The sequence below is a fragment of the Lithobates pipiens genome, unplaced genomic scaffold (assembly GCF_037356315.1).
Source record: "Lithobates pipiens isolate NorthernLeopardFrog02 unplaced genomic scaffold, aLitPip1_a1.2 Scaffold_28, whole genome shotgun sequence".
NCBI classification, from domain to species: Eukaryota; Metazoa; Chordata; class Amphibia; order Anura; family Ranidae; genus Lithobates; species Lithobates pipiens.
In genome coordinates, this window is record NW_027507789.1 from 112891351 (window position 1) to 112909611 (window position 18261).

An 18261-nucleotide genomic window follows, 5' to 3' on the forward strand; every position below is an offset into this window, starting at 1 on the left:
GTCTCTCTCTCTCTCTCTCTCTCGTTTAGGTCTGACACTGGCTCAGCCAGGCCTAAGTAACTTGCCCTTTGCAGGCAGGGACTGCGGGCCCCTATGGTGTGGCAGAAAATAATTTTGTGCTAGCTGTCCTATAGTTGGACTACTACTCCCAGTCAGTCCTCTCTAGCCCTCCTGGCTGCAGCTGCCCATGACATTGCAATCCTCCCTACTGGCTCCACACCCATCTCTGAACATTTCCTCTCAGTCCTCGCTGGCATGCCTCTCCAATCCTCCTGACTGCACATGCAACACACCAGCCCTCCTGGCTGCAACCAGTGGTTCCCTCCTGAAGACATAGTTACATAGTTAGTAAGGTTGAATAAAGACACCAGTCCAACCTGAGTGAGTGTCTACAATTGTCCCTATCCCTGTACATTGCACACTCACATTGGTCCCTACCCTCAAGGAGCCCACAAAGGTCCCCATTCATATACTAGGGCCAATTTTTGGACAGAAGCCAATTAACCTACCTGCAAGTCTTTGGAGTGTGGGAGGAAACCCATGCAGGCACAGGGAGAACATTCAAATTCCAGGCAGGTAGTGTTGTGGTTGGGATTCGAACCAGCGACCCTTCTAACTGCTATGCGAGAGTGCTAACCACTACACCACTGTGCCGCCCTTGAGACTAGCCCAGCAGTGTCCTCTCTTGCTCCTCCTGTACCTCCTGTTCAGAACCTCCACGATTTCCTGGAGGACTCCATCCTGCACCCGAGCCTCGGGCCTAAGTTCACCCCCCAGACTGGGGAACTCCCTCAAAGGCCCCGACAGCCTAGTACTCCATCCTCAGTTCTTCCACCTGACAACTCTCCCCTAGCTGGGCTGACTCTAGGTACTAAAGGAGGCCTGCCCCCTGCCAATGCAGGTTGGGGATTGGTCAGGGCTCCTTAACATACCTCCGGCAGCTCCACCTCTCCTCTCCTTCTCTCTTTCTAGTACCTTTCAGAAGGCTGTAGAAAGAAGAGGGTCTTTTTTCACTTTTTTCTTTTTTTTTAAACCGCAGAGGTGATCAAATACCACCAAAAGAAAACTCTATTTGTGAGGGAAAAATGGACATACATTTTGTTTGGGTACAGCGTCGCATGACTGCGCAATTTTCAGTTAAAGTAACACAGTGCTGTATCGCAAAAAATGGCCTGGTCATTGAGGGGGTAAATCCTTCTGGGCTGAAGTGGTTAACTGTGTACAGTCCTGAAAATTAGTCTCCTGCCAGTTGCACAGGGGCCCTTGAAGACATTGGCATGCTTAATGGTGTTAGATAATCCTGCACTAAGTGAAATAGTTTTAGGAAGACAATGGGCTCATTAGGACACTGAAGTATGAGGGTCCAGAATACAGGCTAAGGTTCCATAATATAAGTTCTGTCCAAATAGCCATGTCACTGTGAAAAGTGGGTGTGGTTTAAATTGTGCCAAAAAATGGACGTGGCTTAAAGGGGTTGTGGATAGAGTCTGAGATGGCTCAAAGTGCAAAATGTGGTAATGTTAAATAGGGAACGTACAGTGTGGAGTGAACAGCAGTGAGTAGTATGTGCAGAAAAGGGGTGTGAAATGTATGGGTGGGTGGTATGTGCAGGATGGTGTCAGTAGTTTTTTGTTTTTATTATTTTATTTTCAATTATTTTTTAAAATTGTTTTACTTTTTATTTTTTTATTTTTTTAATAATCTTTTTCACAATGGCAGTGGACAGAATTTTTAGGGCAGTGGACAGTTTCAGTGGAGCAGTGGATGGTGTCAATAGTTTTTTTTTTTAATTTACTTTTTTTTTAACAATTACATTTATTTTAAAACAATTTTACAATGCCTTTTCAGGAGGTGGGGGGAAACAGTAGTGTCAAGAGGGCAGTGGATGGTGCCAATAAAGCAGTGGATGGTGTCAGTAGTTTTTTTTTTTATTATTTAATTTTTTTCACAATTTTTTTTTTCTATTATTTTTTACAATCTATTTTTTTATGTTTTTTTCCGCAACGCTTTTTTGGGAGGATGGAGGGGGTTATAATTAGCTTTTTGTTTTATTTAATTTTTCTATGTTTTTTTTTTTTTACAATTCTTTTATTTTTATCAGCTCTATTAGGGGGCTTTGGTGAGATATCAGGGGTCTGACCCCTGTTATTTCCCTTTGAGACAGAGAAAGGGACTGAGGACACAGATTGACCAGTCCCTTTCTGTGCGTGGGGGGGGGGGCACAGAAAGGAAGGGCAATCCGATGGACAGTTAGAAGTGATCAGTACGGCGGTGGGGACATTTACAAGCACCAATATCTCTGTATGTTTTTTAATAAAGCAGCTGAAAGACACGAGAGGGAGAGGAGAAGTGGCCATATAGGGAGATTGGTGCTTGTAACTGTCCCCACCGCTGCACAGATCACTTCTGACTATCAAATTTCACCATGTACCAACCAGGAACAGATCATCCATGGGTGCAGTGAATGTCAGAGCCCACAGAGGCCCATGTGCAGTGAACACCTTGCACCCATGGATGATATGCCACTGAGAAGAAGTGCTCCCTTTCATTGTTGGTCATTGCCTCAGAAGCAGTGCTCCCTTGCATTGGTGTTCAGCTCAGTGTAGATCATCACTGAAATCAATAATCATTTGCCTCTGGTGATGCAGATGAGATGGGATGAAATGGTGCTATCACCAAGATTGATGGCAGGATGAAATGTTGGTATGTGCTGGCTTTCCTCGCTTCTATGCCAAACTATAGTTCTGACCCTGTACAGACAAGACAGTGTCCTTCAGTTTACCAGTGTCTCGATTTATACAAATTTTCAGAGTCTATTATGAAGAATGCACAGCACCTATTAAGCTGGGAAAGAAGATGGAGGATTGGGTCCCTGGAGGAGCCATCAGATGCAAGTTTTGTCAGGTAGTGCTGTATTTGTATGCATTTATCTAAATTCTCTGTCTCATAATGAGAAAATGCTAGCTCTGCATTCCATATTCTTCTTCTTGTATCTGGGTTACATGCCATATATGTGCCCCATATATTGCCTGAATTTTAAATGTTAGAATACCCAGGGTGATTTGCCAACTCAATTGCTTGTTTTGTATTTTATATTTTGATCTTAGATAAATTGCCAGGAAAAAAAGCATAAATAGATGGTGACAATTAAATGCATATTAAGATAAATATTTTATTGTATGGGGGGCAGTACTAAAAACTACAGTATATACAACATATGACAAACTCCATACAGGTGTAAAATAAATCTCCCAAACCACACTTGTGGTGCCCACCAACCGTCTTACAAGTTTGGGTTTGTTGGGTAAGTTTGCCCAATTAAGTTCAGTCATTCAGTGCAGCTGAATGTGTTTGCTATTCTACAACTGGCATCCCTGTAGTGGCAAACTATATAGCAGTGGGTAGGAATGGGCTCGGGAGTGTTCGCAACCCCACGTGCCGGAGGCTGCCAGGAAGCTGACGCTGCGCAGCGCTAATCACAGGCAGTGAGACATTTCCTTATCTGTGCAGCTGCAGTTCAGGGAAATGTCTCACTGCCTGTGAATAGCGTGGTGCAGAGCCAGTTTCCTGGCGGGCTCCAGCATGTGGGGTTGCGAACACGCCTGAGCCCATCCTTAGCAGTATGTCAGGCAGTTCAGACTGAATTTAAATGCCAAATGAGAACATTGGCAAATTTAATTACTAAAGGGTTTGTAGATGCGATGCTTTGAATGTTATGAATTCTGGATACATAATAGATATATGTTTTATACCCATTGAGCTGTGTAGTTAATCCCTTTAAAGTGGAGTTCCACCCAAAAGTGGAACTTCCGCTTAAGCACTCCTCACCCCCTTACATGCCACATATGGCATGTTATTTTTTTTGGGGGGGAGTGAGTGCCTAGTTTTTAGTGGGACTTCCTGTCCCACTTCCTGCTTCCACCTACAGGCCACCTAGGCGACTCTAATTTTCCCTCTAGGCGGCTCCTCACTCTCGGCAATCTTCTGGGGCACGTGATAGGTCCCAGAAGATTGCCTGTCCACTGGGAGAGCGCAGCACGACTCGCGCAAGTGCACGCCCACAGTTTCGATGGAGGCATCGAGGAGAGGAGAGGGAGAAGAGCGGGGCTCTGTGCAGTCGCATTGCTGGACCATGGAACAGGTAAGTGTCTATTTATTAAAATTCAGCAGCTACAATTTTTGTACCTGCTGACTTTTAATAAACAAAAAAGCCTGGAAATCTGCTTTAAGTACACAAGTAAATACACCAAAAACAGGCCAATTTAAACATTTTCACTTAGGAGTGTACTCATTTGTGTTGCCAGCGGTTTAGACATTAATGGCTGTGTGTTGAGTTATTTTGAGGGGACAGCAAATTTACATTGTTATACAAGCTGTACACTCACTACCTTACATTGTAGGAAAGTATCATTTCTTCAGTGTTGTCACATGAAAAGATATAATAAAATATTTACAAAAATGTGAGGGGTGTACTTACTTTTGTGAGATACTGTATCAATATGAAATACAATACAGCCCTTTTGCAGCAATTAACCCATTACCAACTCCTTCACACACAGTTCTCTGACTTCATTAGGTCTTTACACAGAATTTTTTTTTTTCTATCCCAGAACAAATATTCTCATTTATGATCTTATGCATAAACTCTCCATTTAAATGCATAGTCTACCTCTTAAGCCAAAAAAAAACAGGTTATGTCATTCTTGGGGACAGGTACTATACCTGTGCAACTACAGTAGCCTGATGAAACCTCTGACTGATTTAACTAAAATGAAACTGCTAGGGATGGCCGAACGGTTCGCCCGGCGGTCGTTTTGCGACGATTTTCGGCTGTTCGCCGCCGGCCCGATCGGCGGACTATTGCCGCCGTTCGCGCGGTGGACTTCCGTGTTTACTGTGTAAAAGAACTTTGACCTATGATGACACATCCATCATGGGGTACAGGACAGCCAATTGAGACATTACAGCACATGGACACTTGGACATTCCCCCTAACTTATAAATAGACCCGATCCGGCGGCCATTTTACATTCTTTCTTCTGTCACTATAGGGAGAGGTTGCTGTGTGGAGCAGGGAGAGACTGCAGTGACCCAAATCGCTAGCTATTTGGTCCACAAAAGTTCTTTTCAGGACTGGTATAGGTGTTAGGTGTAGTTCAGGATATAGGTTTGAGGCACTGCTGTGCTACTGATGTTTGCAGCAGCCTGTCTTTTGTCAGTGTAGAGAGAGGGACAGGACGCTGTGTGCTGCAGGGACAGTCAGTTTAATCATTAGCTGTTACTATTAGGTCCACAAAAGTGCTATTCAAGTTATTGTTCCAGCAGCCTCTGTTTTGTCAGTTTAAAAAGGGACAGGCAGGAAGCTGTGTGTGAGGCAGTGAGGGACAGTCAGTTTAATCAGTAGCTGTTACTATTAGGTCCACAAAGGTTCTTTTCAGGACTGGTATGGTAATAGGCTTGTACACGTATAATATTCTTTCTTCCAAATATAGAAAGAATATTATACTTGACTGCTGCCCTTCTGCTGCAGTAGTCCTTTATCAGTATAGGGACTGAGGTACAGTCTGCTAATCATTCACAACCTACTTGTTCCACAAAGGTCCTTATAAAGGACTGGTAAGGTCTAGGGTGCTACAGTACATAGGGTTGAGTGAGGTACAGTCTGCTATTCTGTAAGGACTGGTATAGGTCCACAATACATAGGGTTGAGGTGCACTACTGCTGACTGCTGCCCTTCTGCTGCAGTAGTCCTTTATCAGTATAGGGACTGAGATACAGTCTTCTAATCATTCACAACCTACTAGTTCCACAAAGGTCCTTATAAGGACTGGTAAGGTATAGGGTACTACAGTACATAGGGTTGAGTGAGGTACAGTCTGCTATTCCTTAAGGACTGGTATAGGTCCACAATACATAGGGTTGAGGTGCACTACTGCTGACTGCTGCCCTATACTGCAGCAGTCCTTTATCAGTATAGGGACTGAGAGTTTTGTCACAGGGTCATTTAAAAAATGACAGGCAGAGGGAGAGCAGGCCCTTCCGCAGGGGTGGTAGGGGTAGGGCAGGAGCAACAGGCTTGAGCCAAAGTGGGAAGTTGCAGAAGGTGCTTTCAATTAATTTAAAGGATGCACAAGACTTGGTTGAGTGGCTCACTCAGCCTTACTCTTCTGCACCCTCCTCATCCTCTCGATCTGCACCCTCTTCTTCACACTCTGCTATGTGCACCCCCAAAGACACTACCACCAACAACACCACCACCACCACATACCTTCCGCTTGAGTCACAGGAATTATTTTCGGATCCATATCAAGACATTTCTGATGCGCAGCCACTCTTGGTATTGGATCAGGAAGAGGAGGTAGCAACAACCGCCACTCAGCAGTCTGACGACAGTACCCAGATCAGCCCAAGGAGGAGGTTGGTCCCCGGTGTTGCTGCCTACTCCAAGATCTCTACTTATAGCTTTGGGGAAGGTGACGTCGATGATGACGTGTCTAGTGATGTCACGTGGGTGCCCACAAGAGAGGAAGAGGAGGGGAGTTCAGAGGGAGATATGGACCAGCAGATAGGGAGGAGAAGCAGAAATAACTTACATTGCACAGGAGGGACAAAGCAGACTGCAAATGTATCAGGAGCGAGTCATCGACCATGTACGGTCACATCTGGTGCTCCCAGGACACCGGCACATGGCTCCGCAGTGTGGGCTTTTTTTAACGTGTCCGCTGCTGACAATAGCATTGCCATCTGCAATCTTTGCATTCAACGCATTAGTCGCAGTAAGCCCAACACTCACCTAGGGACGACCGCCTTAAGAAGGCACATGAGCAGCCATCACCGAGCCCAGTGGGAGCAACGGAACACACAAAGCCACACTCCAGGCTCTCACCGTCCAGCCTCGTCTTCTAATTCTCCTTCTCCTCTCTCCTCACAATTGTCCTCCACTCCACCTTTCATCACGCCAAGCTCACGTTTTTCTGCAAAAAGGCAGGCTTCCGTGGGCCTAATGTTCGAGCGTAAAGAAATGATGACGCCGGATAACCCTCTTGCCCAACGGTTGACGGCTGGCTTGTCAGAACTCATAGCCCGCCAACTACTACCATATAAACTGGTGGACTCGGAGGCCTTTTGCAAATTTGTGGCCATTGGAGCACCACAATGGAAGGTCCCAGGAAGTATTTCTCACAGAAGGGCATCCCAGAGCTATATGGCCATGTTCAGCGGCAAGTGAATGTATCTTTGGCACACAGTGTCGGCGCCAAGATACATCTGACCACAGACACGTGGTCTAGCAAACACGGGCAGGGAAGGTATATCACTTTTACTGCCCACTGGGTGAACCTTCTGACGGCCGTCAAGCATGTAACCCGTGGCACCCGTGTAGATTTGGTTTTACCGCCACGGATTGCATGCAGGCCTGGCTCTTCTTCTCCTCCTTCTCCTCCTCCTCCTACTCCATCCTCCTCCCTCTCCTCCTCGGCTGACTCCTCCTTTTCCGCTGCTAGCGTCTCTTTCGCTGCGCTGCCCAAGCTCCCAGAACCTATTCGACATGCCAGGTGAGACGTTGCCATGCCGTGCTGCGTCTGTTGTGCCTGGAAGCCAAGAGCCACACTGGCCCGGCACTCCTTTCAGCTTTGCGTTCACAGGCAGATCAGTGGCTAACACCGCTCAATTTGACAGTTAGTAAAGTGGTGTGTGACAACGGTGCCAATCTGCTTAGCGCATTGAAACAGGGCAAAATGACGCACGTGCCATGCATGGCACACGTCTTAAACTTGGTCGTGCAGCGATTCGTTGTAAATTACCCTGGGGTCCAGGACATCTTGCGGCAGGCAAGGAAAATCTCGGCCCATTTCAGAAGATCTTACACGGCCATTGCTCTCCTTGCTGACATTCAGCGGCGACACAATCTGCCGGTCAGACGTCTTATTTGCGATTGCCCGACGCGATGGAACTCAACCTTCTATATGCTTGATAGGCTGCTCCAGCAGAAACATGCAGTTAACGTCTACCTGTATGAACTCTGCGGCAGAACAGGTTCTGGGGAGCTGGTTTTTTTTTCACCATGCCAGTGGCTGCTCATGCACGACGCATGCAGACTTCTGCGGCCATTTGAGGAGATCACCAAACTGGTCAGTCGCAGCCATGGCGCCATCAGTGACATGGTACCTTATGCCTTCTTTATGGAGCGTGCATTGCGTCGTGTCATTGATCAAGCTGTGGAGGAGCAGGAGCGGGAAGATGAGGAAGTCGCAATGCTGGATGAATTCCCAGGGGGGGCTACTCTATCTGAGACAAGTCAACAACAGGAGTCTGAAGAGGAGTCAGAGGAGGATGGTGCCGGGGCAGATGAGGAGGAGCAAGAAGAGCATGCTTTAAACTTTTCTGGGATCCCTGTTGTTGTGCGTGGATGGGGAGAGGAGAATGAAGAGGACGACATTATCCTGGATGATGAGCAGGAGCCAGACCACCACACCGCTTCCAGTTTAGTGCAAATGGGGGCCTTCATGCTCCAGTGTTTTAACAGGGACCCCCGTATAAAAAGCATAAGGGTCAAGGACCAGTGCTGGGTGGCAACGTACTTAGACCCCCGGTACAAACACAAAATGGCGGAAATGTTACCGCCGTCACAGAGGGCTGTCAGAATGGAGCACTTCCAGGCCTTGCTTCGCAAAATCCTGTATTCTGCTTTTGCGTGCGCTGGCAGAGGAGCAATTCCCACTCCCAAAGAAGGAGTTGCGGGTACCAATCCAACAGCGCCTGCAAGAAGAGGCCGGTTTGAAGATGTGTTGGTGACTTCTGATATGAGGTCATTCTTTCAGCCGACCCATCGACAGGTGTCATCCGGATCCAGCATCAGGGAACGCCTAGACCGTCAGGTGTCCGACTACATCGGGTTAACGGCCGATGTGGACGCTCTGAGGAGTGATGAACCCCTGGACTACTGGGTGGGCAGGCTTGACCTCTGGCCAGAGCTTGCCCAATTTGCAATCGAACTGTTGGCTTGCCCCTCATCCAGTGTCCTGTCAGAAAGCACGTTCTGCGCAGCAGGGGGGATCGTGACCGATAAGCGTACTCGCCTAGCTCACGACAGTGTTAACTACCTCACATTTCTAAAAATGAATGAGGCATGGATCTCGGAGGAATTCAACACATGTGACCAGTAGACCATGTATATGTCTATAAACAATTTTTTTAATCGATCACAGAGACCTTCTTTCTTCATTTGGCTCACTTCCTTGTCCAAAAAAAGCACACCGTACTATATGCCCGTACCCTCCTGTTTGAAGAGGTTTAGCGGTGTCATATTTCTACTGGGGCTGCTTATTAGAGGCTCCCACCATCCCTGTGCTGACTTCCTCCTGGGGCTGTACCTCTGCTGTGCATATTATGAGGGGCTCCCACCATCCCTGTGCTGTGCTGACTTCCTCCTGGGGCTGTACCTCTGCTGTGCATATTATGAGGGGCTCCTACCATCCCTGTGCTATGCTCATTATGAGGGGCTCCCACCATCCCTGTGCTGTGCTGACTTCCTGCTGGGGCTGCTTATTATGAGGGGCTCCCACCATCCCTGTGCTATGCTGACATCCTCCTGGGGCTGCTTATTATGAGGGGCTCCCACCATCCCTGTGCTGACTTCCTCCTGGGGCTGTACCTCTGCTGTGCATATTATGAGGGGCTCCCACCATCCCTGTGCTATGCTCATTGTGAGGTGCTCCCACCATCCCTGTGCTATGCTGACATCCTCCTGCGGCTGATTATTATGAGGGGCTCCCACCATCCCTGTGCTGTGCTGACTTCCTCCTGGGGCTGCTTATTATGAGGGGCTCCCACCATCCCTATGCTGTGCTGACTTCCTCCTGGGGCTGTACCTCTGCTGTGCATATTATGAGGGGCTCCCACCATCCCTGTGCTATGCTCATTATGAGGTGCTCTCACCATCCCTGTGCTAGGCTGACTTCCTCCTGGGGCTGCTTACGGTGCAGGTGTCAGTGCTGTATATCACGGTGCTGGTGTCAGTGCTGTATATCACGGTGCTGGTGTGAGTGCTTTATGTCACGCTGCTGATGTCAGTGCTCTCTATCACGGTGCTGGTGTCAGATCACTCTATCACGGTGCAGGTGTCATTGCTGTATGTCACGCTGCTGATGTCAGTGCTCTCTATCACGGTGCTGGTGTCAGATGACTCTATCACGGTGCAGGTGTCATTGCTGTATGTCACGCTGCTGGTGATCATCTCCTGCACCCTCTTCTTTGCCTACCCTGACCTTCCCTCTCCTCCATTGCCTTCATGCGCTCCACAGTCCTGAATTGTCACAACAATTTCACATATAAAAAAAAGAATGCTTGTAGTTGTCGATCCCAGATTCACCTCATACATGTGTTATGTCATTGGCCATGTGGTGGGACTATGTTTGCACAGCTAGTAATTATTTTGTGGCTACAAATTTGACCTGTAGGTTTGCAAAGTTCGCCTCCCATTGAAGTTCGCCTCCCATTGAACGTTACAGTTCGCGAACTATCGGCCGCGTTCGCAGTCCGCGTCCGCGAAACGTCCCGTCGGAAGTTTGTCCATCACTAGAAACTGCCTAAGGTGGTGTCCTGGACACCAGAATGTGAGAAGGCATTTCAGGCCTTGATGGGGGGGGGGGGGCTGACCAATGCAGATTCCTCTGTCTACAGATTGGGGGCAGTCCTGAGCCAGGTGGATGATGCAAGAGAGGAACATCCTAGTCTCTACTTGAGCTGGAAGCTGCTTACCAGGTAAGTAGCATATGCCAATCGAAAAAGCAATGTCTTATGATCATGTGGGCTCTGCAGATGTTGCAGATTTACCTCTATGGAGCTTAATTCTTAAGCAATATGATTTCACAATCTAGCATAAGAAGGGCAGCAACCATGGCAATGCTGATGGGTTGCCGAAGCTGAACCAGCAGGAGTTGGTTGCATTGGAAGGGAAATTGCAGTTCCCTTCCATGCAACCACCTAAAGGGGGAGGTGTAATGGTCATGTGTACTGGGCAAACGAAAAGCTGTGTGTGCGGCAGCCATTTTGTCAGCGTGGGTGAAGCTTGAGGGGAGGTATCTAGAGTGCCAAGCTAGGGACCCAGCAGAGAAGCATGGGGTGACGCTTGAGGAAGATGCCACTGTGAAGATTGGAGGAGCTTAAGAGATTCAGTGGCAGTAAATCAGAGGGTCTATTGAGAGATTGGGAGCTCAGTGTATGGAAGAACTACAAGGAGAAGTTGTATTAAAGCTGCAAGAACTGTTACGCTTTGTGTTAGGAACTGTCAAAGACTGTTGCCATAGGAGACAGCATTCCTGCACATGCAGATGTGGCTTCTTGCGGGAGGCCTTTTCCTGAAAGGCTGTCCTCCTATTGAAGTCTCAGAGTCTGCTAATTAAATTTGCAACTATCTAAGGGTGTCCTGACCCTAACCCTCTCTCCCCCAAAAATACAAAAGGACTGCTAAGAGAAAAATAAAACCTCTTTTACATACAAGAAATGTCTGGTGCCCAATGACTTTCACCATCTTTGTACCCACTATGCCTCACAACCTACTACATACAGAAGGATGTCAGCTATCTCTGACCCTGGAGGTTCTCATTAGACTGAAGGTGGCCAGAAACCTTGCATGAGCAATATGGAAAAGAACAGACCTGCCAGACATAGGCGTCTGCGCGGCGTGTGCCTGGGTATACCCTAATCACTGTGTTGTCTCCAGAGATCTGCTCTGAAATGTGTCATCCAAGCAGTGTGTAGCCCGCCCTGCCTGTGAGACAGTATAAAGTGCAGCAGATCGTGAGACTTGCCAGAGGCGCTCAATGTGTGAAACTGTCAGGTATTGTAACTGCATGCAGAGAGAAAAACCTGCTGACACAACTGAGCGGTGATGTCGGGGCGGGGGGGGGCGGGACCGAATAACCATCAAACACCAGCCAATTGGATGGGGTCTGGGTGGGCCGCTAAATGTATGTGGCTCCGCCCCCTTTCTTAACCAGCCCAATCATTGGCTGATGTTTAATCGCTGCTCGGTCCCGCCCATCCCCGACATCACTGCTGAGTTGTGACAGCTGGTCTCTTTCTGGAAGCAGAAAAAATGCAGCGTGGACTGGGGGCAGAGAATATGAATGATGACACAAACTTTTCTTTCACTCACGACCATACGGACGGAATAGCGAAGCTTCACCCAGTGCACCAGCAGCAGCCAGAGAGCGGCACAGTGGCTTACATTGTGAAGGTCCATCCAGCCCCACAAGGGGCATTAACTCTGGTGAGAGCATTTACATACTATAGCACTGAGTGGCGCACCGGGGATGAAGTTCTCTAATTGAAAACCCGCACTGTTTACACGAGTGAATCAAATATTCCCTATTGACTTTACGCATCAATTACAGCAATAATCTGAGGAGGCAGTATCATTAAGCCAAACATTAATTTTGGACTTATATTGGACATAGATGCGTCTTCATGTGATTATTGGTTGAATATATTTCTGACCCCTGGCTATTCTGATCCCTAGTTGCTTTTTTACACTTATTTTGCACATGTTTGCACAGTTTGTTCTGAACTAGCACATTGTTGGATACAAACAACATTTTCACCATTTTGTATATCTAAATGAATGTTTACATATTTTTGGTATTCACTCATAGTAGGCTGACACGTATAAGATAACTTAATATCTATTTTGGTTATAATTATGATGGAACACGAATGTTGATTCCACATTGATCACACACATATTTTTTTTTTTAATTAGGATACAAAATTATTTTAGGAAATCTTTGCACGCTATTGCCAACAGCTTTTTCTTTTTATATAAAAAAACACCAGGTTTTGATGATAGGTTAATTTATCACATCACTGATAGGGTTTAGCGCCATAACCTTTTTATTTTACACATTACCTGACCGTTTCACACACTGAGCAGCTCCTGCAAGCCTCCCTATCTGCTGCATGTGAAACTGCCCCTCTCCCCTTTTAGTTTCTATGAGTGCTGCCAATCAGTGCTAATTAGAGCACATCAGTTCTGCCTATCAGTGCTAATCAATGCTGCCTATCAGTGCCAATAAGTGTCCATCAGTGTTGCCTATTAGTGCCCATCAGTCCTGCCTATCAGTGTAAATCAGAGCCCATCAGTGCCCATCAGTGCTGCCTATCAGTGTCAATCAGAGACCATCAGTGCCACCTATGAGTTCTGTCTATCAGTGCCAATCAATGCTGCCCATCAGTGCTGCCTATCAGTGCCCATCAGTGCTGCTTATCCATGACAATCAGTGCTGTCTATCATTGCCAATCAGCACTGACTATCAGTGCCCATTAGTGCTGCCTATCAGTGCCCATCAGTACTGCCTTTCAGTGCCCATCGGTGCCTATCAGTGCTGATCAGTGCTGCCTACCAGTGCCAATCAAAGCCCATCAGTGGTGCCCATCAGTGGTAACCATCAGTGCCAATCAGTGCTGCGAGTCAGTGCCGCCTATCAGTGCAACCTATCAGTGCCCACCAGTGCTGCCAATTAGAGCCCACCAATGCTGCCAATCAGTGCTGCCAATCAGTGCAGCCTATCAGTAGACATGTGCACTGGCAAAAAACTTGTTAATTTTAGTTTCATTCGTTTTTTGTTTTTTTTTTTATTCAGAATTTGTAAATTCGTAAATATGAAATTTCATAAATTCGAAATTTCATAAATTTGAAAATCCGAATTTTCCAAGTTTTCTAATTTTCTAATTCCGAGTTTTTAAATTTTCGAAATGTTCAAATTCCGAATGTTTGAATTTCCGAATTTTCACATTTTCTAATTTCCGTGTTCCAAATTTGGCTGTTAGTGAATGTAACGAGTACAAATTTATCTGAAGTTACGAATTATCCGAAATAACGGATGTCATCTAAACAAATGGAATGGAACAAATTAATAATAAATAATTTATTACTACGATTTCGTTATTATTTAAGATTTTCGGGTTTTTGAATTTTTGGATTTTAGTTCTTTTAAATTTTCATTCTTATTTTTGGATTTTAGAATTTCCACATTTCTGAAATTTTGAATTTTTGAATCTCCGAATTTCCGAATTTAGAATTTTCTTTACGAATTTTTGAATCTCCATAATTCGAATTTTCAAATTAACAGTTTTTTGGAAATTCTGAAATTTTGAAAATTCCAAATTCGAAAATTCTGAAATTCGTGATTTTGGAAATGAACTAATTTGTCAAAATTAATTAAAAGACAAATTGGGCACAAAATTTATTGCACATGTCTACCAGTCAGTGCTACCTATCAGTGCCCATAAGTGCTGCCTATCAGTGCTGCCAATCAGTGCCCATCATTACTGCCTATCAGTGCTAATCATTGCTGCCTATCAGTGCCCATCAGTGCTGCCTATCAGTGGAAATCAGCGCTGCCTATCAGTGCCACCTTTTAGTGTTAATCAGGGGCACCTATTAGTGCCCATCAGTGCTGCTAATCAGTGCCCATCAGTGCACCGAGTTGGGGGGCCTGGTGGGGCACAACTGAAATCCATTGATGTTTATTAATGCTGCATGCTAATTTTTTTGTATAATGGGTAGTACCACATTATTATTTACAATAAACTACAGGAGGTAAAGTAAAAAAAGTGTCAGTAAGAGGCCTACCGATAAGCACTGTTACGTGTGTTCCCCCACCACAAGAAAAAAAAAAGGGAAGCTCTAACTTACTAATCAATAACTTAACAATAATGGTGAAACCCTCTAATGTATGGAAATCTCAATAAACTTCAATATTGCCATATTACCTCTGTAGCAAAGTCTTTAACCACTTAAGGACCAAGCCTCTTTCTGAGATTTGGTGTTAAAACATTTTTTTTGCTAAAAAATTACTTAGAACCCTCAAACATTATATATTTTTTCTAACACACTAGAGAATAAAATGGCGGTTGTTGCAATACTTTTTGTCACACCGTATTTGCGTAGCGGTCTTCCAAGCGCACTTTTTTGGGGAAAAAATATTTTTTTTGGGATTAAAAAATAAGACAACAGTAAAGTTGACCCATTTTTTTTTTTTATTGCCTCTCTGTCCTCCTAAGAATTGAGTCCCCTACCACCAGAATCTGTCTATCCTTTCCCTTGGCTCCCCCCCACTCTCACTGGAGCAGTTCTTCCCCTGGCAGCTAGGAGAATCCCTCAGCTCCAGCAGTGATGGTCCCTGACTGGGATCACCAATGTCACTCAATGGAGCGTACTTATTGGGATGCTCCAGCCCTGGATCGGCCTCCCTGGCACTTGCCCCTCTACCCTTCCTGACTGTCACCCATCTACTCTCTGCTAGTGCCTGCACCTCTTTGTCTCCACCCACCTCTGTGCTGGCCCCCGCCGGCACCTGCCGTGTACATTCCTGGCTCTCATTTAGGGTGGAGGGTCCTCTCAGTGCTGACAGTTGCTTCCCCAGATTCAGAACCTGGGCTTCCAGGGAAACAATGTGCTTACATTTTGCACAGCAGTATTCGTCCTCAATCAGATGATCAAGGAACGCATACATGCCGCAAGATGTACACCGAGTCACCTCTCCACACCGGCCAGTCATCGTACCTATTAATTTAATGAGGATTAGAGATTATACCCAGTCCAAATTACCTAACAACTAGCTTCCTGACACTAATACTCAACAAGACAGTACACAGGTACTCACAGACCAGCGTGCACCCACAATACTCAAGTACTAACGATACACACACACACTATTCAGACAACACTCAGGTACTCACACTACACAGGTATTATGACCCCTGTTATAACCTCCTGTTTTAAACTCTGGTTTTTAACTCACCACTTTGACCAGTTCCACTAACTCTGGTTTTTAACTCACCACTTTGACCAGTTCCACTAACTCTGGTTTTTAACTCACCACTTTGACCAGTTCCACTAACTCTGGTTTTTAACTCACCCCTTTGACCAGTTCCACTAACTCTGGTTTTTAACTCACCACTTTGACCAGTTCCACTTAGACATTTCCCACAGACTCAAGATGAGCAGGCTCACAATGAGTTCTACAGAAAGTTATATAGACCTCAAGCACCTGTGCCCAATTAACCACTCCCCTTAATTAGCAGGCTGAAGGAAGTAAAGAATGAAAGAGAAAAAAAAAACTATTTAAAAAGTGTCAGAAAATGGTATTAAAAAGCTACAAGAAAAAGCCCCAAAAGAACCTAAAAATGCAACCCAGCAGTCACCAGCAGTCAAAAAGCAATACTTATTCACACTCCACTCAAGGCTCCACTGTTCAGCTTACAACCAGCAGTTTGGCAATTTCACATGAGTTCTACAGAAAGTTATATAGACCTTAAGCACCTGTGCCCAATTAACCACTCCCCTTAATTAGTAGGCTGAAGGAAGTAAAGAAAGAAAGAAAAAAAAAACTATTAAAAAAGTGTCAGAAAATGGTATTAAAAAGCTACAAGGAAAAGCCCCAAAAGAACCTAAAAATGCAACCCAGCAGTCACCAGTAGGGATGAGCCGAACACCCCCCGGTCCGGTTCGCATCAGAACTTTCGAACGGAGCGCAAATTCGTACGAACTTTAGAACCCCATTGAAGTCTATGGGACTCGAACGTTCGAAATAAAAAGTGCTAATTTTCTTTTACAAAAGGTTTATTGAAAAAATTTCACATCAGTGAGACAATACAAAGATAGCATAAATCTGCCAATAATAGAACAAAGACATGTGAAGAGTTACATAGGGACATAACAATGGTGGACTCGTGTCCGGCCTAAAATAGTCACATAGGAGCATCTAAATTGGTCGCGACACGCGGCCACACCCCATAGAGCAAAGCTAAAGGGGCATAGGGACGGACAGAGTTCAATTATGCGATGAGGTGCCAATATCTGAAAACCACACAACAGGTAAAAAAGCGAGCAAAAACTCTTAGGCCGCGTACACACGGGCGGACTGTTCGCCCAACTTTGTCCGCTGAACAGTGTTTGGGCGGACAGTCCGCTCGTGTGTGGGCTTTCAGCGGACAGTTTCAGCGGACAGTTTGACGGACAAGGTTTTTCGGAATTTCCGAAAAACTGTCCGCTGAAACCTTGTTTCAGCGAACAGTCCGCTCGTGTGTAGGCTTGTTCGTCAAACAAAGTTGCGCGCATGCTCAGAAAGGATTTTCACACCGAAAGCTATAATGCAGTGTATAGGACGTCGTATTTTTCGTCCCGTCGTACGTGCCGTTCACGTCATCGCGCACGGTTTCAGCAAACTGTTCGTCCGTCGTGTGTGGCCATGTCCGTCCATGCTAAGTTTGAGCGGACTGTTTGCCGAAACTGTTTGACGGACAAAGTTGGGCGAACAGTCCGCGCGTGTGTACGCGGCCTTACACCGCAAACAGACGGAGTTGGGCTACTTTCAGAAGGGGAATAAGAAGAAACCCCCGCTACTGGTCATAGATGCCAGTGAGCAGCCTGAGTGCACTGCGAGACAGATGTGATAAGAGAAGGGAAGAAATGAGAAAAGAGATAGCAATAGAGAAATAGGAAAGAGAGAGAAAGGGGCGGAAAGAAAGAAAAGGGATAAAGACGGGGGGGGAGAGGAAGAGGAAGGGAAGAGGGGGGGCGGGGGGGGGTCCCTGGAGCGGGGGGGACATCCAACGATCAAAGGGAGAGGAGTACCGGATCAAATCTGGATGGGCGGGTATAAGCCACCCAGGGCTGCCAGACCCAAAGAAATTTAGCATGGGTGTCAGATGTTATCGCCGTCAGTTTTTCGTTCACCATTATATCATTCATGCAGTTCTTAACAGCCTCATAGCTAAGAACCGGAGTCTTCCAGGCCCTTGCTATGGTGAGTTTGGTTGCAGTAAAGAGATGCGCAGCTAGCTGACGCTCCGAACGCAGGAGTTCTGCAATCGGTTTCCACAAGAGGGCCTCAAAAGGGTCTCTCCTAATATCTACATGAAAGAGTGTACGAAGTAGAGCATATATTCTGACCCATAGTCTAGTCACCCTGGGGCAGGTCCACCAGATGTGAGCCATAGTGCCCTCCTGCGAGCATCCACGGAAACATAGGGGGGAGCAAGACGGGATAAATGCCGCCAGCCTCGAAGGGGTGTAATACCACCTATAGAATACCTTATATGCATTCTCCAGAAAGAGAACATTTCTGGAACATGTAGGCAGCGCCCTGGTCATGGCCTGCCAGTCCTCCGGGTCAAGCTGTTTACCTAGGTCAGCCTCCCATTGAAGGTGATAGGGTCGGAGTGGCAGCTTTGTAGATGTTAAAATAGCTGTATAGA

At 46.2% G+C, this 18261-nt stretch overlaps 1 protein-coding gene across 7 annotated transcripts in view; it reads left to right on the forward strand.

Moving 5' to 3' along the window:
• The window catches only part of DHX58 (DExH-box helicase 58), a 208346-nt gene that overhangs the window by 170065 nt on the left and 20020 nt on the right, over nt 1-18261 (forward strand). For 6 of the 7 annotated variants that reach the window (XM_077459543.1, XM_077459546.1, XM_077459545.1 and 3 more), the window contains one exon: nt 2811-2904. The exons of the other annotated variant lie outside the window; for it this stretch is intronic. In XM_077459543.1, coding sequence (XP_077315669.1) covers nt 2811-2904 — 94 coding nt within the window. The remainder of the gene's footprint in view (nt 1-2810; nt 2905-18261) is intronic. 7 annotated transcript variants of the gene reach the window in all.